Source organism: Atractosteus spatula, chromosome 12, assembly GCF_055471065.1.
Source record: "Atractosteus spatula isolate fAtrSpa1 chromosome 12, fAtrSpa1.hap1, whole genome shotgun sequence".
Taxonomy (NCBI): domain Eukaryota; kingdom Metazoa; phylum Chordata; class Actinopteri; order Semionotiformes; family Lepisosteidae; genus Atractosteus; species Atractosteus spatula.
Window position 1 is genome coordinate 15,186,130 of NC_142717.1, and position 26,146 is coordinate 15,212,275.

The window sequence follows — 26,146 nt, forward strand, 5'->3', positions numbered from 1 at the left end:
ATAAAAAATAAAAATGTAGTGTAATGGCTATTCTTACTGTCTTTTTATGTGTTATTATATTAATTAATATATTCATATTATATTATTGCTTCTTTCCTCACAGAAGAGTAGTCTTAAATTTCAAATATTTTATGTATTTCATACAGAAACTTAATCGACAGAATTTTAGGATCCAGTAATTTTTTTTTAAACGTTTTCTTCAGGAAAGATTTTGTGAATCTTGTACAATAAAACACTTTCTTAAAGTTTTGTTTTCCCACAGCTTAAATGTTGTGTTCATGAATGTTTAGAGTAGTGTGTGACTTGGGTTTAAAAAGCAGTTACAAGCAAATTGAGAAAAAAAACAATAGCTTTCTACAGTATAGGAAAGGATTTAATGTTTATCACAATGCTTCAGCATCTTTGTAAATGTATGTGTTTTTACACTCTTTAAGGTCAAAGCTCCAAGAATGTCAGCTCATCTCCAAGCATTGAGAGTCTTCCTGGGGGACGAGACCATACTGCTTCACCTCCCTTGTCAGCTACAAAAAAGGATTCTTTCTTTAATATCTCCCGTTCTCGCTCACATAGCAAAACCATGGGCAAAAAGGATTCTGTAAGTTGGATCAAAAGTGCTGTATTTTTCTTGTCTCCACTCCTGACCAGAGAAAACATATTACCTTCTTCTAGGCTGCTAATAGTTGATTGGAAATATTAATGTCTTACTAAATGCAAAGCTATTTTATAGCACTAAGTGAAAGACTCATTAATACTCTAAACTCTAAACTTGTGTGATGGAAGAAGAAACTGTATATGGTGTTAACGTAACAGTTTTACCTCTTAGTCTGTGTGCTGAGAAAATTACTATGTACAATTCCAAAACAGATGTGGGTAAGAGAAATATATTATCATTAATTTATTCTTAGCCTTTATTTAACAACTACCAAGTATTCAAATAACTTATTATGTTTAAATTAAAGGAGTGTTCACAATATTCCTGAAGCTGAATATTGTTAGTAGTTATAAATTTAGATACATGCCAGGTGATTGTTACTATGATTTATTTTTCCAATTAATTCAGCATTTATTAGTCAGATAATAAAATGAATAACTTTAAACTTGAGGACAATAATCATGACTTCCCTTCTAAAGCGTCATTCTGTCTTTTCTGATTATACAGTATTCACAATCAGAAACCTCAATCCACTTCATTTATTAACAGATTTGTAATGAAACAAGTAAAGGTTTATTCCATGCTGAAGGCTCCCGAAAAAGGCTTCACAGCCAAAACGTTGTGTCTCTTTTCTCCTCTTTTCAACATGGAATAAACCTTTACTTGTTCCTTTGCAGCATATGCATGCTGACGCAACTACCTACTTGAACTACAGTACTTCAGATTTGTAATGATATTTGTGGGACTACAATCACATGCAAGCCTCCCAAAGTAGTGGTCCTGGGAGAAGTGGTCCTTAGGTCCTGATGTTCATTGAGTGAATGACAACATGTGTCATTCATTCTTTGTATTATTATCTGTAAAACAAATCAAAGGCTTAATTTATTCCAGCTGAGGAACATTGCACGCACCCATCTCATTAGTATCACCTTACTCTTGAGTTTAATTAAGATAGAAATGTAAAATCCTGTGGTAATGAATATATAAACTGTTCAAGTCTTTCATTGTATTTTATTCCTTTATATTTTTAGATACTGTAAAAAATAAGGGTTTTGCTAAGTATTCTTTATATTTCTTTAATGAGATACTTGAAGATCAAAAACTGCAACTAAAATAATATCAAGGCACTCTTAAGCCTATCATAGCATGATTATTAATAAATGCATGTTAATAGTGTCATGTTGAAAATAAGTTTGTTAGTTTTTAATGTTTCCTAAAGATCATAGTGAAGGTTAAGGAATGAAACTGTGTAATGTATTTGAAAAGAGAACAAGAAGCTCTTTTTTAGATTAAATGTTGTATAAGATTAATAAGATCCTTGGGTCCTTTAGCTGCTATCACCAAACATGCCAGAGAAACTGAATGGCATCTGCAACTTTTTCCCACAAGACTATTTTCTATAACTTGATTACCTAAATTGCAAACAGTATCCTAAATGAGGCCTTAGTGCAGTCTACAATTTTGACATAATATCCCATGATTTAAATTCTTTACTTTTAACTGTACTGTATATCCTATCACTTTGTTTGTCTTTTTATTGGCTTCCACACGTTCCTCACATAAACACTTTTTTCATAAATAGCATCTTCTAGTTCAGTGTTACAACCCCAAGTGTCTAGAGGTAAAGGAGCATAACATTTAGGATGGATTTGGATGCAAGTGGGTTTCTGGTGAGGGACTTAGGAAGCGTGACAACAAGTTTGGGGCAAAAGTGATTTATTTTAAAGTGAATAAGTAAGTGGTACGTAAACAGGACACAAACACAGAGGGAAAAGGAACTTGAGCGATGCCAAAGGAAAGAAAACAAACAAAATAGAGCTGGCTAGTAAAGTGAGGGGAAGCTGACCTAACTTCCAAAAACAAAAACCCGAAACACTTGGTCTTTGGCATCTTCTAATGTCCTACCTAACCTTCACTAACTACCCAAAACCATACAAGACAAAAGGCACTCACCCGTCCTAAACTAGTGTTTCTAATACAAAGACCAACTACGTGTGCAGAATATATCCGATAACCTTGACTAACCCTTTACACAAAAGTTCACACAAATGCACAAGTGTATAATGTGTACAAATAAGAGAAATCGAGAGCAGACACAAGGAATTGGGTACAGAAGAGCACAGAGGTTAACACGTTTGGGCAAGGTAATGGCGAAATACAGGATAACTCAAACCAACGAAAGTACAAGAAGACGAAACAAAGCCGAAGCCAAACGGAAACACACACAAAGTGAAACGAACAAAAACGAAAAGAAGCAAAGCCAAAGCAAAATGAAAGCGAAAAGAAGCCAAAGCTGAGCCAAGCAGAATCGAAGTCAAGCGAAAGGCCCCCTCATTCGGAAAACCTCCAAGTTAAATACTAAAGAAGTTTAGTTCTGATTGGTCGAGAATCTGATTGATGATGACGTAATATGGAAACAATGGTTTTAATGATGGACCAGTGGGGGGGTACCTGAATACACGAAGTGGAAAAAAACAAAAACACGGACACGCACGGGGACGTAACATTCAGCATTTCCCATTTTATGTATAGTTTGTGTTTTTTCCTACCTGCATGCAAATCTTGCACTTTTCTACATCAAATGTCATCTGCCATTTTTTCTATTGAGTTTGCTAATCTTCCTAATTTAGTATCATCAGCAAACTGGTTTAGGTTTTCAACTATACCAGAATCTAAATCATTGATATAAGTTCAGAAGAGTAGTGGTCTTAGTACAGGTCCTTGTTGTACTCCACAAATTACACCATCCCAAGTATTGCATTCAGTTCCAATCTTTACCCTGTTTTTGTTTTTTCTATACAGTAACCTGTTTTCAATCCATACAGTTGTTTCCCTGAATGTCTCCCACATGCCTTTAGAAAATCTGAATACACCATACAGTATGATATGCCCTTTGTGTATCCAGTATGGTTCAAAGTTAGTTGGTAACAAGTTGTTTAGGCAAGAACTACCTTTTCTTAATCCATTTTGACTATTTCCTAGAATATTATTTCCATATAGTTAATCATCTAGTTCTGTTTTCATAACTTTGCAGTTAATAGAAGTAGGGCTTATTGGCATATAATTACTTGGTTCATTTTTCTCACCTTTTAATGGATGGATTCTGTCTTAGCAATTCTCCAGTCCCTGGGTACTAACCCTGTCTTAAGCAGCTGTTGTTAGATTTGTGTTCATGGCTTCTGAATAACATGTCTTTTTTTTTTCTTGAGTACATTTGGTAAGCTTCCATCAGGCCTTCGGGTATCTTAAGTGCTTCTATTCTGAAAACACATATCCCTTGCCTGTGCTAATTCTATTTAATACAGAACTTTGTCATTCTACTACCTAATGCATATTTTGAACTTATTCCTTAGTGAAAATCTAAATGAAATACTCATTTAGTACATTGGCCATTTGGCTTTCATTGTCAAGAGTTTTTTTTAATTTTTGTCCCATGTTATTTCATCCTCAGTGTTTTTTTATTGTTTTGGTATTTGAAAGAACATATTTGTTTTGTGCCTCAATTGCAATATTCCTTTCAATTGCTCTCTTGGCTTTTCTAATAGTAATTTTTACTCTATGTGTGATTTTGATTCATTATACACTTTTTCTGAAACAGTATCTTCTTGTTTTTGGAACAAGTAATAGGTTTATTCCATGCTGAAAAAAAGAAAGAAAACACAACGTTTCGGCCGTGGAGCCTTCTTCAGGTGTCAGGTGTCTTCAGGTGACACCTGAAGAAGGCTCCACGGCCGAAACGTTGTGTTTTCTTTCTTTTTTTCAGCATGGAATAAACCTATTACTTGTTCCTTTGCAGCCTGCGCATGCTGACGCAGCTACCCACCTGAACTTCTTGTTTTTCATCATTAAATTGTTAAAAAGCACTCTTTTCCTTTGTACTTTTCTTTATTGGTCTGTTAAACTGTTTGGGATACAGATGCAGCCATTCAAAATGCGCGGGCGATACCGCATTATTTTCCGGTATGCTGTACGCAGTCTACCGCAAGCTACCGGTAAATACCGCGAGTTACCGGTAAATACCGCTAGCAAAATAATAGTATCCGGAATTTCCGCAAGGTGGAGCTAATAAAGCTCAACCTCTCATGTTTGAGCTGTAGCCATCAAAGTCTTTAACGAAGATATTAATAATAGTATTAATAATAAATGACCTTGGACAAGCTGTAAACTCAAAGTATTGCCCTGGTCCACATTCTTTTTTTCATTGACCGTCTTTGTAAAAGTAACGCCACAGCATTTCGCAATCACGCATTTTTTTCCAATCATGCAAAGTACAGTGATTCACCATGCCTTTCACATGCTCATAAAAGAGATTGATTTAGGGACATAAACATATTACCGTATGCAAACTGTACTGTATACAGTATGTATATGTATATTTAATGTCTTAACTGTGCCCGTTTAAGTATTGAATATTCATATCTAATTTTACCACTGAAGGGAAATCTTAGTAGCTGAGCATAAAAACAATAGGAGCATACTGCAACGCGTGTGAAGGCCATAAACGATATTAATTTTGGAACATAAACATACAGTATATGGCTGGTCTCGGTACTTTAAAGAAAACATACACGAAACATGGTTTCATTATGACCAGAATCTTGAGATATTTTTAACTTGATTTACAGTATTTGAGAGGTATGTCTTAACACCGATACTACAGTGCTTAAGTACTACTCACGTATATGTTTCTAGGTTTATATTATGCATTTCATACGGTCAAATTACTTTTGAGCAACTAATAAGAAGCGCGAAACGGTATGCGTTTTACTTTCGTTTCGTGCTGGGACCCGTGGATTGATTAGAGATATCAAGTACATACAAGTCATTTTTTAAATGTTGTAGTTCGTCTTGAAAAAATGTTACGAGTACATCATCTATCAACAATTACACAGGTTCTGTTTCCATATTGCGGATTTTGGTTACGTAATATTATTTTCTAGATTTCACGTTGTGAATATATGATTTGGGCAAACAGAGCCGCAAAGAAGTACATTATGGGTTGTTGTTTTTTTTTGCAGTTTTATCTAGAACAAGCGATGCTTAAACCTTTGTCTGATTCTTGTGAAACTATCCACACGACAGTTACAGTACCTAGGAGTTGACTTCAGTGATGTCACTGATGGGATGTTTCTAAAAATCCATCCTCTGTAAAACGTCTTCTCTAGTTGTCCTGCATATGTATTCGCTAATGAAGCTGTGTGTTCTGAGCCTGGATCTCTACATTTCTGTATGAACCACCTTAGAGGGCTAAAGACAGCTTGTGTTTAAATTGAGTGTAAGGCAATTTATGCTTCTAAAGTCATGGTCAGCATTTTTGTACTGTGCTGTAAACTTGTTCTGTGCCTAGTCACATTATTTTATAGCGTTTTCATAGCGTTATCAAATCTGGTGGCGCTGTGTTAGTTTCCTGACTCCCATGTCACATGGTCTGTGATTGTAACCTGTAATACCGGTTTAATTCGTCACAGCCAGCACTCCGGTTGTAAAGTAGAAGCAGGCGAGATTTCCAGCGAAAAACACCTCCCCCTTCTTCAGGTGTGAGGGTCTTCTGCTCAGAATGAAACGCTAAAATGTAATGTAGGCTCTGAATGGGTTCTGACTTGCTTTAACAAAATATGTTTACAAATCCTTTCACCTGGCATTTTCGTAGTTAGAAATTATGGAACGCTCTGTTAAAAGCAAGGGAGTTTTTATGTCCGTTGCAGTTCTTTTGCAACATGAATATAATTATATCGTTATTAATTTCTTGAGATACGCGATTCCATATTATATTCCCTTTTAATCAAATTCTAAAAGTATGCTTGTTGACTCCGGTATCGCGTTAGTTAAAGACTTCGATGCTTAAAATGTTTAGGAGAAATGGAATACTGGTGTGTATGTTTTCTTTAAAGTACCGAGACCAGCCATATACTGTATGTTTAAGTTCCAAAATTAATATCGTTTATGGACTTCACACGCGTTGCAGTATGCTCCTATTCTTTTTATGCTCAGGCACTAAGTAAAAGGAGATGCTTCATATTGCTTGACTAATTTTAAAAACTAAGTTAGAAATGCAGACGCTCCCTCGGTGCGCTGCTCTGGTGCGCCGGCTCTTACACAGTGCCTGTCTGCCGTAAGCGTTACAATATACATACCCAACACTGCTTGTACCCATCTGTCATGCAAATAAAACACCTTGAATTGAATTGAATTGAGGGGAGAGGGGGGAATACTAAAGGCAATACTGGCTCAATACCCTCGATGGGCTTTGACGTGCTAATGCGTTGGTTTAACAGTCCGGGTGTGGCAGGCTTCCAATGTCAACTCGACTCGATTGGAAGACAATGAACGTATTTTGTGATATTTAGAAATATAAATTTGTTTGGTGCGAGTGAGGTTTTATTTAATCTCTGACCAAGGGAAACGTTTCATTTTTTCAAAGAAATGTTTGTTAAAAAATAAAGTCATAGTTCTATGGGATTCAATCACAGACCATGTGACAAGGGAGTCAGGAAACTACTCTAACACACAGCGCCACCGGATTTAATAACGCAATAAAAACGCTATAAAATAATGTGACTAGGCACAGAAAAAGTTTACAGCACAGTACAATAATAAATGCTGACCATGACTTTAGAAGCATAAATTACCTTACACTCAATTTAAACACAAGCTGTCTTTCTGTATGAACCTCTAAGCTGGTTCATACAGAAAATGTAGAAATGCATTAGCCTGATTATGATTAAAAAACACATAATTAAACACGCGTTTGCGATTTAAATCAGAACACGATTTAAATCAATATAAATGTTTATATTGTAACGCATACTGTCCAGCCTCCATTTCTCTATAAAAATTTACTCTGTTGCACACACACACACAATAGAAGGAGGAACCGCTGTCAGAAGGGAAGATATGTTCAAAATATCGCAAATATCGTTCATGTTGCGATATTTTGAAATATAAAAGTCAATTTATTGTCCATAATATCGCTATTCTATTTTTTCGAAGAAATGTTTGTTAAAAGAAAAGTCCGGCACCAGCTGGATTCGATCACACAACCTCCCAGTTGCTAGTCACGCACCTAGACCAGTCGGCTAGAAGACAGCTCGCATGAACAGGCAGGCGAAAAAGCCCTACACAGCCCTGTCGCAGCACACGAATACCGTTATTAAATTCTTTAGATACGCGATTCCATATTATATTCCCTTTTAATCAAATTCTAAAAGTATGCTTGTTGACTCCGGTATCATGTTAGTTAAAGACTTCAAAGCTTAAAATGTTTAGGGAGAAATGGAATACTGGTGTGTATTTTTTTCTTTAAAGTACCAAGACCAGCTACAGTATATACTGTATGTTTATGTTCCAAAATTAATATCGTTTATGGCCTTCACACGCGTTACAGTATGCTCCTATTCTTTTTATGCTCAGCTACTAAGATTTCCCTTCAGTGGTAAAATTCAATATCTACAACGGGCACAGCAAAGACGTTTTTACTGTAAGTCTTTCTACGACAGACCAACGGACCACGAGTGCCCCTGTCGGTCAACCAATCACGTACTGCGGTGCCACGCGTCATCTTGCGTCATACTGAGCGACGTCACCTGCGGTACGTGTCTGTGACGCGCACTTTGAATGGCTGCATCTGTACCGTTTTCAGCTTTTTATTTGTTCATTGTTGGGATCAATTTCATCTGTGCTTCAAGTAGAATCTCTTTATACTGTTGCCATTCATTTTTTACAATTTTCATAATCCCATTTAACTTGTTAACTTGTCTTAAACTGTCTCATTCCTTGAAAGTCTGCTTCCTTATAGAGCACATTTATATTATGATTACAGTTCTCTAAAGGTTCTCTCACCTCTGTTTGCTTCACTTTCTTTTTGAACACAAGATCTCTGCAAGCATTTCCTTTAGTAGGTGCTCTGACAAACTAGGTAAGAAAGCAGTCATCTACCCTTCCAGTTTCTGCTGTGAATATAGGTCTTTCCCTAGGTATTGGTCTTTCCCACTTTCTAATGACAGTTCATCTTGATGTAATTAAAAGGTATTCTCAAAACAAGAGGCTTTACCAGTAGAAAACACGATAGAGCTTTTCAGGTACAAAAGTCTTATTAAAATTGTTACTGTATATGATAAATCTTTTCAGTCCATATGAAAAGATAATTATGCACAAAACTAAGAAGCAATGCTTTATTAGATTGTAAATTGTTTGTATGTTTTCAAGAATATTAATACAGGATATGTGTATTCAAATATCTTCAGAAGTTAGGGACATGCCTTTGTCAGAGTTCTGCAATTAAATGCGGAAATTGGGTAATTGTCATGCTAAATATGTACATAACTGCTCAAATTACGAAACTGAGTGAGGAGCACCATCAATGTGCATTGGCTTCAAAGGAAAAATTAAAAGCTAATTCCACACTGAAAAACAAAAAGGAGAAACACAGCCTGCTGTACAGTATGTTAAGCCATCTTGAGGTGTAAAATGGCAAGGATATAAAGCACAAGGATATAAACCTATTACTTGTTCCAAAGAACAAACGGCAGAGTTGAGTGAGAATGGGTGCACTGGTGAGAAAGAATATGCACAGGAAGTGGGGGATCAGGGGGGGAGTTGTGAAAAGTTCAGGACATGATTTAAAAAGAAAAAATAATAAAATATTATAAATATTAAATATTAAACTTCTACGTCCTGTACACCCACTGATTCAGACAGATATTTTTCAGTCATTAGTTGTCCGGCTAGCAGTACACATACATTTTGCTATCTGCAAAATTAGCTGAGGATTTCAAATAAAACAGGTTAAAAGTTAGATTTATCCTCTGAGTAATGTTTAAGGAAAAAAATAAAGTTCTCTAATATACTGTACCAAAAAGGACAATGTATGTGCTATATTGGTATGTTACTTTCTATATCATAGTTCATGCATGAAATTTCTTGCTGAACATGATCATTGAAAGATTAAATTGTGTTCATAATTTATATTATGCTCATCTTCCTTAAATGGCTCCTTCAGAGAAGGAAGACCAGTGAATATTAGGTTCCAAGTACGCATATAATAATTATCGAAGATATATTGAGTTTAAAATCTCTTTTAATCAACATTCTTGGATTTTATTTAGATATTTTATGCCTCTTAGATGAATGGTACTTTTATCTCATCTGGATGTACATTTATTAATACTAGAGCACATTTAGTTCAGATGGGTAGCTGCGTCAGCATGCGTAGGTTGCAAAGGAACAAATAATAGGTTTATTCCATGCTGAAAAGAGAAGAAAGAAAACACAACGTTTTGGCCGTGGAGCCTTCTTCAGGTGTGAGAAAGACAGGGCAGTAAGCAAAGGTAATGTAGCAGGAAAACAAAAGCTGAGAGAGAGGAGGAGCGAGGGGCGGGAGCAGGGGACAGAAAGAGAGGCCAATCAGGAGGTGTGAATAGAGTTGTGAAATGAAACCTACAATGAATGGAGAGAATTTAGAAGAAAAGTAGTCTCGTTAAGAGAAGGGGGAAGGTGTGATTCTAGCTGCAGGATAATTTTGGTTTCTGTAGTCTTTCTGATGTATGAGTTCGGAAAACCATCTTTGAGAACACAGACGGAGAGATTAGAGTGGTCATGGCCGTCAGAGGTGAAATGAGAAACAATGGGCTTGGAGAGATCTTTAATCTTCACAGCCCTAACATGTTCTCTGAAGCGGTCTCCGAGTCTCCTTCCTGTTTTTCCAATGTAGATGGGTGGGCATTTACTGCAAGAGATACAGTAAATAAGGTTGCTGGAGGTACAAGATGCCATCTGGGTGATCTGGAATTGTCCTGAGGGGCCTTGAATAACTGTGGTGTTAGATGTGTACTTGCAGGTGATACAGTGAGCACATTTATATTCCATTGCAATTTCTTTCCCTTTGGTGGCTAAGCATTGACCCATATTAAATAATTCTTTTAACTCTGTAGAAAACATAATTTACCCATGCAGACAGAGCCAATTCATTCTTTAATGAATGGCCGAATAAAATGTGATACCTCAGCTGAAGGTCCCCAAGGTTCTTCACAAACTGCATTCTACAACTGCTTTGGTTACCTTGGGAGTTTCAGTAGGCTATGTTACATCCAAACAAGATCTCAAGAAGAGAGAAATGAAGAAGATTTGATTTTATCTGAGTTTTCATTGCTTTGGAGATTCTTGGAAAATTCTTTTTTGGACAGGGTAATTGCTGTGAATTACTGGGCATAGTTCTTAAAGCTTTTTCATAAGAATGTTCTGGATCCATAAAATCAATGAAGAAAACAACTCAGGCCTCAGAATTGTGTAACTTGATAAACCACGGACCCTGAACTCTGCAGTTTCTATCTGAGAAATCTGCAAAGTAAAATTTGCCTGGCATAAAGCAGTAAATAAATTAAAAGAAATGAGTGACACTTTTGGCCTCTGACCTCTCAGATATAGATCTTCATAAGTAACGGCGATACTACAAAATAACATAACTATTAGTCACATTGCGTCTACACAGTTTATACTTATTTTCATTGATTTATAGAGTCTGTCACCTACAGTGTATTGAAGAGTCTTTCAGATCTTTGTGCCATGATTTGATGTTCGGGACATGTCTTGGCAGTCAGATCCTTTATTTTCTTTGTTTTAGGAAGAGGACTTGGAAGCCCAGATCTCGTTCCTTCAAGGGCAGCTTAATGACTTAGAAGCTATGTGCAAGTACTGTGCTAAGATGATGAACCTACACATTGGTAAGTTAAGAACCAGCTCAAAATTTTAAACCCCACATGTGATATTCTCAACATATAACATTACAGAATGTACTGTACAGTATATACAGATATATAAAGGCACGTTTGGTGTTAACTTTTATAGAATGCATTCTATAATAGATACAGTGCTTTATTCAGCCAACACCATCCGTACTGTTAAACGTGGTGGTGGCAGCATTATGATATAGTTCTGCATCTCATCAGCAGGGACTGAGAAGCTTGTCAATGCTGATGAGAACATAAATGGAGTTAAGTATTGACAAAGCATAGAGGAAAACCTGCTTCAAACCTAAAACTGGGATAAAAAACTCACTTTTCCACAGGGCAGTGTTCTAACTCACAAGGCCAAAGATCCAGTGGGGTGGCTTAAGATTATAACCGTGAATGTCCCCGATTCAAGTCTTGACTTGAATCCTATTGATAATTAGTGGAAAGACATGAAAACGACTGTCCTCAAACAACTTTAGAGAGCTTGAACACATCTGCCAAGAAAAATGGGAAATATCGCACCTGTCTGTGTGTTAAGTTGGTAGAGACTTACCCAAAAAGACTTGCAGTTGCAATTACTGCCAAAAGTGTTTCCACCAAATATTGACTTTACAAGTCTGAATACCTTTGCAATGTACATTTCTAATTTTTCCCATTTACTGGTATTTTTTCTAGAGTTTACTCCAACTTATATTACCCTTAAGACCTTTTCAGTTTGAGAATTCAGCTTTAAAATAAAATGTTAAATTTCAAAATGTATATGCATCATTTTACAGTGTCACAAAATGGGAAAGAGTAGGAATAAATAGGAATTGTCTGATTACTTTTGGACTTTGCACTTTTTTGTACTTTAAGTAAAGACAGTGAAGTTAAGAAAATTGCCATATGGATAAGGCCTATAAGAGCCTTCCTAACTCAGGACTTCATGTGTTGTTCAAGGTTACTACAATTCAGGTCACTAGTTCACAGCAGGAGTGGATTTCTGTTCTATATCTGTTCTGCATTGCTGTTCTGTAGCAGCTGTTTAATTTTCCTTCAGTATCAGTTCGGTAGGTATATGAAGACAACTTCTGGCACATGGGAATTTTTTTAGCCTCTTACTTTGTCTCTTCCGTGTTTTTGGCATCATGCTCTGCTGCCCTGGTGGGCTTGAAGATTAGATTACCTTAATTTTCCATAGACTCTTCCCTAAAATATGCTTTATGAAAGGACAAAAACAATGTGACACTAGCAATATGGAGTGTTTAGTACTCTGGAGTCATAACCTGCAGGTTCGTATCCTGCATGGGGTGCTACTGTTGTACCCTTAAGCAGGGTACTTCACTCAGATTGCGTCAGTAAAATGCCAGCTATACAGATAGGTCCTAAAGGTTAGCTATCAATTATATAACCAGAGCCCCAAAGGAGTGTAAGAAGAGGCTATTTTAAAAAGATCTTATATGAACTGAAGTATTAACTTCTTGTTTATATTGCTGTAATTTCTGTGACCATACTCCTAACACAAGTATGGACTAAATTGATTTGGTTTTTAACATACAACTCTGTAAAATTCTGTATATTTTGGAAAGTCACAGAAGAAATTAGTGTTATTATGCTTTTCTGTTATCTAACAAAATGCTTTGTATTGGAAAATGAAAGGACTTTATAAAATGGTTTAAAAAGAACTACAATTAAAAATGGAGTACAGTAAATTCCAAATACACATAAAAAGGGTATTAGGCCAAGAGAGATAGAAAAAAATAATGTAACTGTTGCCGGGAAAAAAAATGGAAGCTAAGTAAAGTTTTTGATGTTCTCATTTTAAAAAATCTCAGATATTTTTTTCTTTTAAATTGAAATGATTTTCATTGGCTGATGTCCCATATGTCCCACTTTATTCTAGTGACTTGCATGTGTTCTTTTTTGAAAATTGCTTACCATTTTGAAACTTTCTAAATGACAGAATGTTTGTAACTGTCTTTTTATTCTTTAATATATTTTAATTTTAAATATTGTATACTTTGAAAAATGTTTGTTTTTTTTTATTCTCAGGCAAAATCCAGGAAGTCATTTTGCAAGAGAATCTGGAAAAAGAAGATGAGGTCCTAGTCTCCCTTGCTGGGCTTAAGCAGGTAAATAAGGTGAAAAGGGCTAGCTCTGGCACAGTAGTACAGGGAGTCCCCAATATGCATTAGGTTTGGGGACCAAAAAGTCACGACATATAGTGATTAAATATGATGAAAGTGGTCATTGCTTACATTACATGCAGCTAGGATCACACCTTCCCCCTTCTCTTAATGACAGACTACTTTTCTTCTAAATTTTCTACATTCATTGGAGGTTTCATTTCTCTACACCTGTTCTGACTTCACACCTCTTGATTGGCCTCTCTTTCTGTCCCTTGCTCCCGCCTCTCGCTCTTCCTCTCTCCCAGCCTTTGTTCTCCCGCTACATTACCTTTGCTTACTGCCTTGTCTTTCTCACACCTGAAGAAGAAGCTCCACGGCCGAGTCAGAATCAGTACCCTGCTCCACGACCTAATTTTAGCTCACAAGTTTTGTCTGACACTCTCTTCCACAATTTTCTGATGAAATCGGTCGATGATAGCAGTCTGTCTAGGTCATAAGACAGCAAAGCAGTCTTACCATGATACTCCCGTCATGTTTGACAGTCAGGATGATGATCTTCTGTTGAGAAGGCAATGTGTTGCCATTCAAAAAATGTCTCACTGTTGCAAAGAAGCATATAATTGTGACACATCTATCCAGAGAACATTCTTCCAATATACTTGTGGATAAGCATAAGGTCTGTGAAGGTGCTCTGTGACAAACTTGTGCTGTTTTGCCAGGGGTGTAAAAATACTCAAATATGTTACCAGAGTAAAATACTGTTTCTTCCAAAAATAAGTAATTCAGCAAAAGTTTCCATTTCGGGGCCAGCAGGTGGCGCTCACCCTGCGGTCCATGTGGGTCCTAATGCCCCAGTATGAGACATAAAACCGAGGTCCTGACTTTCTGTGGTCATTAAAAATCCCAGGGTGTTTCTTGAAAAGAGTAGGGGAGTAGCCCTGGCGTCCTGGCCAAATTTCCCATTGGCCTCCTAATAATCCCCATCTATAAATTGGCTTCATTACTCTGCTCTCCTCCCCACTAATAGCTGATGTGTGGTGAGCGTTCTGGTGCACTATGGCTGCCGTCGCATCATCCAGGTGGATGCTGCACATTGGTGGTGGAGGGGAGTCCCATTACCTGTAAAGCACTTTGAGTGGAGTGTCCAGAAAAGCGCTATATAAGTGTAAGCAATTATTATTGTTATTTGAGAAAACTGTAGTCAAGTAAAAGTACAAAAGTATCAGCAGAAAGTAAAAAGCAGCTGTCCTTTCTGATATTATTATGACTTTATTATTTACCTAGTTTCACTAATTTTCCCAGCCTGTTATAGTTAATAAAAGAAACCAGCAAGTGAGAAAGTATGTTAAGACACTTTCAATGCATAATTTATAAAAAAGTATGAAAATTGTTCTCTCTTTGTTGAAATAGCTTAGTTTCCTAAGAAAAATAGAGTCTCAGTTGGCCTCTTTTTATAAACAGTCTCACAGCATTTGTCACATCTTAGGTTTGTGTATATGTCCAGTCCCAAATAATTGTTGACAATTGCAAGTCTGACCATTAAAACAGTAGGTTTGAGGGGTGTTGCATTTTTTCCTAAAATATACCTTCCTTTTCAAGACATTTAACTTCAAAGAAAACACATTACATAATTTAATAAACTCATCTAGAATGGGCCTTTGGTTTTCTGGGTATTTAAATAAGCTGACCAGGACTTTATCAACAAACGTATCGAGATGCCTGTATGTTTGCTTTTACACTTATTAGTGGTCAAAATGTACAGTAGGGGAGACGGAACACAACCCTCTGGTGATCCAGTGGCAGTGTAGTGAATGTCACACCTGTTAAGACCTGCATGTTAAGAAGTCTAGGACCCATTTTATCAAGAGGTGGTTTAAATTGACATTCTTTAGTGTTTCTGTGTAAACTGTAGATTTCTTCCATAGAAAGGGGATGATTTGTAAAATAATCTAAATCTAAAACTGCAAGTTAAAAATGTCACATAACTGTACATAAAGATTGTAGGAACTCTTTCACACTCATTGTCTAGACCTTCACTTTTTCTTACATTAATTATCCTAAACTACACACTTCTACTGATCAGCTGAGGTAGTTTTATGTTTTTATTCAAAACTGGTATAAAACAGATTTAAATTAATTGCATCTTTCAAAATATAGCTAGCTGAAGGACGGCGCCTGTTTACAGTATAGTGTCCCCATCACCATACTGGGGCATTAGGACCCACATGGACCGCAGGGTGAGCGCCCCCCTGCTGGCCCCACTAACACCACTTCCAGCAGCAACCTTAGTTCTTCCCAGGAGGTCTCCCATCAAGGTACTGACCAGGCTCACTCCTGCTTAGCTTCAGTGGGTTGCCAGTTGTGAGTTGCAGAGTGATATGGCTGCTGGCAAAAAATGTCTTTTCATTGTGCTATAACATGTTTCCACTTACCTGTATGAAGAAGACCAAACTCACAAAGTGTCTGACCATTATATGGAACTGGGATACCCAAACTCAATACTTGTTATCCAATTAATTGTGCTAAATTAAATAGGGATTATTTCACATAATCCCTGTAATTATACTGATGGATCACAATTTTTTTCTTGGCACTGTAAGCGATGAGGAGTACCCCAATCTCAATTGTCCTTGAACGCATTCGTTTAAAGAACTAAAAGTGAAACTCAGGACTGTTTCAGGACATGAAGTTGCTGAGGAAGAAAATTTAAGTAGCTAAGCTGGTATTTCATAAATGGATGTATTAATTAGTTAAAAGAGAAAGCCACATGCAAAGCGATAACAGCCAATAGCACTCTATCTGGGAAGAGAAACAGAGGTCTTGTTGAATTATTGCATTTTTTTTATTGGCCTCAGGAGGTTTCAGACCTTTATTAGATTTCCGTACACTGTTTCTAATTTAAAAGATTCTGTAAGTATACTGCATCACACTGGGCAATACAAACTGCATTAGTGCAAAATGACTCTCAAAGATTTTTGAATTAGGATTCTTGGAAGCAGACATTTTCAGGTTTATAAAATGACACCAACCATTATACAAGTAATAATACAAAACTCATTTTAGGGCTTTTGAAATTCATTTTTTGTCATATTTCAAATGTCAAACAAGGACAGGAGGAACTTTTTTACATAAAAAAGATATTTTAGGCCAAATACTAGATTCTAGATAAATCACTTTATTGAGATAATGAATTTGTTTCCTGCTGCTCTAAATCAATGTTATTATGGTCATATCACAGCCATGTCACATGTTTAGGCACAAAAGAAACCTGACTCTAAGATCAAGATATGAATCACAGAGCATTTCAACAAAAACATACAGTAGGTCAAGATATAACTATATGTTTTCAGTACAAAGTATGATCCACTGTCAAAATTAAGATACAGTATTACAAAGTTATGAGATATTACATTCACAAGTATTAACACAGTCCTATCAGCATTAGGAGACAGACCAGTTTCTGGACAGACAGCTCAAGAATGTTCTGCAGATTTTCCTTTGCAGTTGCAGCTACCTGTATCTCTCAAAGACGGCCTGTCACAGTTATTCAAAATTTTCAGAGCCTTGATGACAACATCACAGACATTGCGCGTGATCTGTGAAGGACAAAATGGCATTCATTGTTCAATTAAACACTCCACCCCTCTCTGTCTGCTGCACCTCAGGTCTTCTGAGTCTGCAGAAAATCATAATTTCATCATCTCAGCTGGCAAATTCTCCTTTGAATGGCTTCTGAGCCATTTTCAAACAGGTGGTGGTCTAGGCATTCTGCTGATAAGATAGATACTTTATTGATCCCGTGAGGGAAATTGCAGTGCAACAGCAGCTTAACACAGACAACACAGCAACAGTGTAACGAAATGATACAACAATACAATACATACAATACAATCAGTACAGTCAGTGAGAAGTGCACTAAGAAGAGTTGCTCACAGTCCAGAATATACAAAGAACAAAACAGAACAGTATACAAAAGGTTGTATTGCACATTATAAATATAAATATATTGCACAAGTCCCTGGCATAAGGAGTTTATTTATTTCTGGAATTACTTATTCTTTAGCCATTGCAGTTAGGAGGTGATTAAGCTCATTAATTAGCCAGATGTGATACTCCTGGGCTAGTGTGGTAACCTTCTTCCTTTTAGGACTGTCTTTAAAGCTGGTTTCTCTGGATTAATCTGCTGATTGTTAAAGCAGAACATCTAATTGTCCATGCAGCTCCTTTCACGGAGAGGCAACCTTAAACCATACCAAAAGTAACCAGGCAGTATTCATTATTCAAGGGAGGCAGAATAATATATTTTTCATTCACAATTAGCAGTAAATTTTAATGTCTGTTTATACAGATTCCTAATGAAATCATGGCAAATCAACAGAAAAAGAGTTTTTAAGTCATACACTTTACTGTCATTTTTTATTGAACATCAGAATTAGATATCTGTTAAAATTCAGTTTTATCAGTGTAGTAAAGTAAAAATTTGTTCTTGTACTCTTGTTTCTGATATAACATATAATCTTGATTAGATACAAATGTCAGTGGATTCAGTTAGTAGGTTATTAAACAGTTGTAATCCACAATATAAGCAGAAAAATTAAATACAATGAAGACTATTAAAGCAGAAGTATTCCTTTAAAACCGTGACTGCGCCAGAACATTTTCCTCAATTGGTATTGAAATACTAATAGCAATGAAAGGCAAAGAACAAAAGATTCAGGGTAGGTCTATGCATTTCAGGTACCATTGTCATTTTCCTTGTTTTTTAAGACAGAATATGCAGAGTTCCTTTTATTATCACAGTTTAGACCTGACTGGGCAGAATTTTAGGCTGCAGTTTTAGTTCTCGATTGTGGTAGTGTTCCTGACCTTTTTGCCTTGTTGTAATTTACATGTTTTTAATTAGAATGAGGCATATTTAATAGCTTGTAAGACTCATTGCCTGTAATGTCAGGAAAATCTCATTGTTTATTGGAAATTTATGGAAAAGGATTCACCATTAATCACTTATATTAATTTGGTTGTATGACTATAACCAACTATGGTTATATTTATACACATCCATGATTTCAGCACTAGTGTGGTGCATGCTTTAGGCACTGCCTAAAGACTCTCACAGATTGAACAGCTTTCATCTTTTTTAACAGTGTTTGTACACTGAGACTTACTATTGGTCTATGCTAGTGACTGTAATTTAATCATAAAAAAGTTTTTCTTTAATCAAGTTCTAAGTGTCGTGTCTGCACTGGTTTCAGCACCGTGGGGCAGACTGACGTTTCCCTAGTAACCACCCACACTTCCATTGTCCTATCAATGCCGGTTGCCATGGTCGCATAATGAGACAGAAGGCCTGGCAACATGTGCCTGATTATTAGCACCCCATACCTTAAATGGTGCAGGCTTCTTAAGGCAAGGTCAGACTGCACTTGGCACTCTGGCATAGAGTGGTTTAATAGTTCGTTTCTGATCCTTGTTCTCTAATTGCAGAGTTCCCTTGTTATGTACTCCAAAGTTCCTGGTTCCCCAGTTGTTAGCCCTGTTCATAAGTTCCTGTGTTCTTCTTTTAGCGCCACTTGGCCCCAGTATGTGCGCAACACTGCTGTGTCGATGCACACTCTCCCTATCTGGTGCCAGCTCCCACTCCACTCACACCTTGCCCCCAGTTTGTTCGACATCCCCTGCCTACTGTAATATTCACATTGCACTTGGGTTCTTCCCCTGATTAAGGTCTGGAGTGGTGGACATAAGAGTAGGCTCTGGCATGCTGACTGGAGAAACCGGGGCTGGGAAGCGCACGCAAGCTGCAGCAGGGAGTTTGTGGTCGTGCAGCATGGAGTCAAAGCTAGAGAAGTCAGATGAGACACTGTCCAAAGCACTGTGGAGAATCCATGAGTCTAGGTCGAGCAAGTCAGGGTCCAAGGAAGAGAGACACTTAAAATATTCCAGGCTGAGGAAGAGCCAGATAAGGAACCCACAACAAGCTCTACAGTGGGTTCACAGGAACAAAGACAGCAACTCAAGGACTCAGGAACACAGGAACAACAGTGGTAGTAACCAGGGAACCAGGAACTTGAGAGTGCGCAACAAGGGAATACAAGAATTACTGAACAGGGCTCAGAAACAGACTATTGAACTACTCTATGCCAGAGTGTCGCGTACAGTCTACCAGAAAAAAAAGTAGCCTGCAACATCTAAGACTGGGGAACTCATAATTGTGCTTATGTAATCAAGCTCTGTCTGCGTCCATGATCACCGGCATTTGCAGGAGCGTAGAAGTGTGGCCAGTCACCACAGTAATGTCAGTCCACCCCATGATGCTGGAGCCAGGGCAGACATGACAAAAACAGCATGAAAAATTTAAGCAGTGGGAATACGTATTTGCTTAATCTGTTTTCCAGGCAGTTTCTCCAGCCTAAAGGCTAATGTCTGATCCATGATATTTATCATGATCCGCCCGGACTAAAAATACGATCTTAAGTGCTGTAAATTTAGAGCACATCACTAACAAAAGGATGTCCATCAGCACTGTGTAAATCCCAGAGAAATGCAGTTTAGGATTAAGTAGAGCATAAAATATTTATAATGAAAGGAATCTGTAGAAAGAAAATGGTCTTACAGCTGTGTTTACCCAAGCACTGTTAAACAAAATAGCTATAGAGAATTCTCAGTTTTATAGTACTGGGAATTCTGAATATGTCATGAAGTCCTTTGTTTTAATTAGTTCTGATGAAGAGTACAGATTCAATCAAAGTAGTTTTTCCTTTGCTTATCATTGCCTTTGATGTTTTGCTGTTGGTTTTGTCCTGCAAAGATGTAGATTCTCTTCTTTTGCATTTAGGAATTCTAAACACATTTAATAAATGAGTCTCTGCCTGTGCTTCTGAAACTCTCACTTTTGAAATGTGTCCTTAAGCCTGTTTATCATTAAGCCTGTGCTTAATAATATTTGATAATTTCATACTGTAGAGTGGTCAGATTTAATTAGGTAATTAAATGTGATGAAAACATGGTTCCCTGTGGTTTCCCTCTAATACAGCTTTTCCCAGTCGTTCGCTTCAGGAATACATCATATTTTTTAGTTTTCCTTCAAGCTGAGCTGAATTGAATCTTTAATTGAACTAGTAAGTTTCTTGTCTTGTTTTTTGTAAGCTCTGTATAATGTGGTGTGGTGTATATCAAGTTACCTTTAAAATTGCACAGGTAACTTAAAACAAAATGTTTTAAAGCAGAAATCAATTTTGAAAAGACCTCATTAAGCAAAATGTTAATTCAATTGAGGCTGCAGCTAAGCTGCAATGGAAATAACAACCTAAAGCCACAGAGGTCCACAGGGACGATGGGAACCTAGTTCTGCCCCAGCCCTGGTGGGCCACATTACATTAGCTTTGCAAAGTCTGTTCAACGGACTCTTTTCCTACTTTCGTCTAGGGAAGAGAATGAATTTGGTCCAGTCATGTAAATAATTGTCTCAGTTACCTAATTAAGAGTAGAATGAAAGACAGAACATTCCTGGATTGGTGGCCCTCAAATAGGCTGGTATTGCATATGGAATTAGGCAAACGTTTATATTTTCTTGTATATTATGTAAAAGGTATTAACAATTTCTGCCTTATCAGTCTATATTCTTGTCTAGCTTTGCATATACCAAATATTGTTATTAAACACTGTTTTCACTTTGCAGATTAAAGACATTTTGAAGGGATCCCTGCGCTTTAACCAGAGCCAGTTGGAGGCAGAGGAGAATGAAGAGATCACAATTGCTGATGACCACTACTGCTCCAGCAGTCAGAAGGGTGGAGACAGAAATGGACACAAGGGTACCAACAGAGAAAGGCCCTTCTCTCTCAGAAGCCAACAGGTGAAGCCAAATGTACCTCACTACCATATCTCCCATTCCCACCTTTTATGACCACTTCAAAGAACGGTGTCTTTCTAATGGCATTCAGAAACAACAACAGATTAAACCAGAAGGGTATAAATAACATTAATGCTACTTAGTGGTGTTATCTTTATTTATAAAATAATAAAATACATATAATATGAATTTATTGTTTTTAATGCTTCTCAGTATCTTTCAAAATATCAGTTTGACTTCTGTCATTTGTTTCTTTACAATTTATTTCATGCTTAATAATTATAATAATAATTTATGATAACAATAGTAATAATAATAATAATTCCTTACACTTACAAACACTTTTCTGAAAACTCCCCTCCACTCCCCTCCACCACCACCAATGTGCAGCATCTACCTGGATGATGCGACGGCAGCCATAGTGCGCCAGAACGCTCACCACACACCAGCTATCAGCGGGGAGGATAGGCTTAAGCATATTAATGACATTAGGACTCCTCTCAGTATAACATATACAGTACAATACAGGAACTAAATGGCTAAATCAGTGTAGCCTTTTAAATATAAATACTGGCAATCAACTATGTGGGGTCATAAAAGAAAATAATTTAAAAACTAGTGGTCACAGGTTTGTGGAAATGAGTGTTCAGCAGGGAATCAGATAGTCTATAGGAAAAGGAAGAGGTTATTTGTCAGCTGGTGAGAAATGTATTGAGTCAGTGGGGCTGGTCATGTCTGAAAGTCTTAAACACACCATTTGCATTTCTTTATTTGTCCTCACCACTACCAGTGCTGTCCTGCATTAACTTTTACAAAAGATTCAAAACAGCAGGAGGACTCAAATCCCTTTGCATCTATTTTAGAATGAGTCTCACATTATCTGTCAATGTCATGTCAGTGTCCTTTAAAATTTCAGTTTTAAAATTTGAAATATCAGTTTTTTAGTTACAGTTCTAGAAAGCTGTAGCTGTTGTTTGTCAATGATGGACTATCCCGGTAAAACTATTTATTAGGAAATTGTAAATTGCATAAAAAAGAGAAAACATTTTAATAGTAATACTTCTTATACAGTATGTACCCCACAAATTGTATAACATTACAGCAAGTTTAATATTGGGCAATTTATTGTAGGATGTTTACCTTATTGGTCTTTAGCAACTCCACTGTTGTGTTTGCTGTGTGCTGAGGCTTGTTGTCATGTGGAATGTAAACGTCCTTCCCAGTTTTAGTTTCCTTGCAGAGGGCATGATGTTTTCTTCAAGAATCTGTTTTGCTTCATCCCATATTCATTCAATCCTGACCTGTCCCCCAGTCTCTGCTGCAGGGAAGAGCGCCCATCACAGAACGCTGCCTCCATCTTGCTGTAGAGAGATGGTGTTCTGTTGGTGACGTGCTGTATTGGGGTTTTGCCAACAATGTAACATTATGTATTTAGAGCAGAAAGTTCTATCCAGGCTTCATTAGACCACAAAACTTGTTCCACATACAGTAGCTGTAGAATCTCCAGAGAGTTTTTTTGCATACCTCAATCAAGACTCAATGTGGGCTTTTGTGAGTTTTGTTTTTTTCTTGCCACCCTCCTATACTGTCCCGACTTGTGCAGAGCTTGGGATATTGTTGTGACACATGCACACTGACAAGTTTTTTTACACAAAGGCCTGTTACCATTCGCCTTCCATTTCTTAATGATGGTCTTGATGGTGTTTCTAGGGATAATTAAGGCCTTTGGAATCTTTTTATATCCATAGGCAGAGGCAGCTGATTTTATTCTGAAATCATTAGAATCACTACAGGTGAACACATTTGGAATTGAACACGAGACTGATTAGCTTGTTTTATGATTTGGACGGCAAATGGTTTTACCAGAGCTAATTTACAATTGCCATTGCTAAGGGTAAATACACTTATCCAACCCATTTTCATTTGTAATCAATTTTCAAAATGTTTGAGCATTTGTTTTTATTACTTTTTTGTGTTTGTGTGTTACACAATATGTAAATAAAGGTCAAATAAATTCTGATTTACAGTAATGTGTCTTGATTTCAGGCTATTAAAACACAGAATGCGTTACTTTGGAAAGGGTCTGTAGACGTTCTATACGCACTGTATAGTAGTCCACAAGTAAAGTTAACCTGCCCATCAAATTGTTTTATGTTTCAAATGATTTTGTTCTAACTTTTTAGACTTTGTATTAACTTCAGGTTTAATGGTGTGCTCTTTTCTGTGTTTCTTTAAGGCTACATCAGAATCTTCCTTAAACTCTGAGGGGAGAAATTCAGATGATTACATTTTAATTTCCCAAGATGATGATGTTGAGCAAGATCCAGAAGAAAAGAAAGACGTCACAGCCTCTACAGCAAAGGTTCCTTCTTTCCCAAAGGGGGTAAAGGTAACCCCAAAACCTGAGAAAGAGGTTCCTCCCTCAGCGGTCTTCCAGGACCCTTTGATGACCATGGCCTCTGCTTCATGCAGCACTTCTGGTTCCAGCCCTGATGATGACAGTAGCAACAGCAAGGACTGTGATTTTACAATAGTAAACCCTATGGATCTCTCATGAGCCTCTCAGGTGAAAATCTGAACTAATGTGTCTTTGCACAGTCATACTGTATGAGCTCTGAATAGTCTTCCTGCTTTTTATTTCCTGTTCTCTGATCACCACGTTAGCATCTATGTGTTCAAGTCTTCAGCAGCAACCTTCTAATACCTGCATGTACTACCGTACATACAGTATAAAGCAACATTTTGTGAGTCTGAGAAAATAATGAGGGTTGAGAATCTGCAAGTTTACTTCATTGGATTTCAATTTAAAATTGCTTAATCAGATTTCTCCAATTCCTGCGTATATATATATATTCTCTGTTTTTATTTTTTCCCTTAGCTAACTTGTAGATTTAAAAAAAAAGTACTGCCATCAAATAGAAAATTATTATTTATGTTTTATAAAATAATCAACTACTTGTAAAGATCTAATTATCTGGGATGGATGTAATTCTTATAAAACATTGCACAACAGAATATCCATAGGAAAACCCTTCAAAGCAATTTGGAGTTTGTAAAAAATTAAAATTGTAAAAAGGTTTACTTCATTCAGGTCTCAAAAAAGTCTTGCTGGTATCAGAACTCTAAAAATGTTAAATGTCCAAAGTACATAATTGTGTATTTGCAGACTGGGGTGCTGTAAGTGTGTTATGAAACATAGTTGCAGAGCTTGTTGTGAAGGTGGCGCTGCAAGGGAAGTGCTTCTAGGACATTTCTAGATACAGTGAATTGCTACCAAGGTAGTGTCATTACTTCACCTGTTCTCCCTAACAGAACTGTTCTCATTCCTTCAGTGTTTTTACTTTTATTTGCCATTTTTGAGACAAATTTTTTATTTCTATTGAATCTATTAACAGAGTAAGAGCTGTATGTTTTGGTAACACATGAAGTTTGTAAATGAGATCACAACAACTTAACTAATCTCCTGATTGATATACAGTGTCTTCACCTACGTCTACAACAAAGCCATGCATAAAAATTCTAAAATATGTACAATGTTACACTGTAGGTACTGGTACTCCTTGAAGTGTTGATGTAAACACATTCAACATGTACATGGTCATTAAAATCATATAAAAAGATATTACTAGGTCAATTACAGCAAAATCATCAACCAGTTACATTTGCAGTTTTTTTAATGATATACTGTAGCTCTACCAAAATGGCCAAGAAGAAGCTTTACTGAAAGATTAGTATTAGTTCAGTGCATTTTGAACTAAAGGACAGAGAGGAAAATCATAACATAGCAAAAACTGTTCCAAGAGACAGAAGTGCCTAATCACTGCCAATCACTGCTGAAATGTTAAAAGATGTATATGACATTAAACAAGGTACAAGAGTTAAAAAGTTACACAAGCTGATTTTTAGTAGTATTTTCATACATCCATTTCTTCACTTGTCAAATCTTTATCAAAAAATAATTTTCTTCTCATACCATATTGACATTCAGATTAAAGCAGATGATGGCACTGTTCACACTACGAACATGTAAGCTTTGCTGTGGCTTTCAACTCTCCTTCTCGTTGTTTTTCAAGATGTTCCCACTGGTGACATTAACGTGGGTTAAGAAATATTCATTCTGACTTCTTGCCGTGCCTTACATTGAACTATTTAACCTTACCCCTTTACAGGTTGGTGTTAAATGACACAAGCACAGCATAACCTGTGAGACCCATTGCACAGTTTATTAAGGATGTAGGAGGATTTTGTAAAAACACCCCCAGCCTGGGATACTGTTACAAGATTAACATGAATTCCATTATATCTGATATGTTTAGTGGTTTACCATTTGTCTTGACTTGCTAAACTAAAAAGTAATAGAACTGTACTTTGCAGTCATTGCTTGTCCATTTCATTGCTGCTCAAAATTATTATTGCCTTGCTGTCGTCTCCACCATTATTACATGTTGTGTAGCATTTTATATTTTTTAATCAAACAAGATCTCATTTCCTTTTGTGAAAAATGATATGTAGTGTATATATACTCTATTAAACTGCCACTTACTAGGTGTCTGTTATAGTGAATTTAACTGCTAGGTATTAAATATCTTAAAAATGAATGTGTAGCATAATGTTAATATAGCCTGAGCTCTCTGTGTCCATTATGATGTGTGGGCCCAAAAGAATCAATTTATACATTGCTTGCTCTGGTTTTAGTGCATTTGATTTTCATGATTTGGATGTGAGGATTTGCTTAAGGTGTACAGTTTTACTCATGAATGTAGGAAAATTTATAACTGCCTCATTAAACTTATGTGACTAACAATCT

The 26,146-nt window shown here is 36.7% G+C and overlaps 1 protein-coding gene across 3 annotated transcripts in view; it reads left to right on the forward strand.

Annotated features, from left to right (window-relative positions):
- The window catches only part of tbc1d5 (TBC1 domain family, member 5), a 225,090-nt gene extending 198,944 nt beyond the window's left edge, over positions 1-26,146 (forward strand). For all 3 annotated transcript variants that reach the window (XM_088929043.1, XM_088929045.1, XM_088929044.1), the window contains 5 exons: positions 435-595; positions 11,271-11,370; positions 13,411-13,490; positions 21,166-21,342; positions 23,576-26,146. In XM_088929043.1, coding sequence (XP_088785169.1) covers positions 435-595; positions 11,271-11,370; positions 13,411-13,490; positions 21,166-21,342; positions 23,576-23,896 — 839 coding nt within the window. In that variant the 3' untranslated portion in view covers positions 23,897-26,146. The remainder of the gene's footprint in view (positions 1-434; positions 596-11,270; positions 11,371-13,410; positions 13,491-21,165; positions 21,343-23,575) is intronic.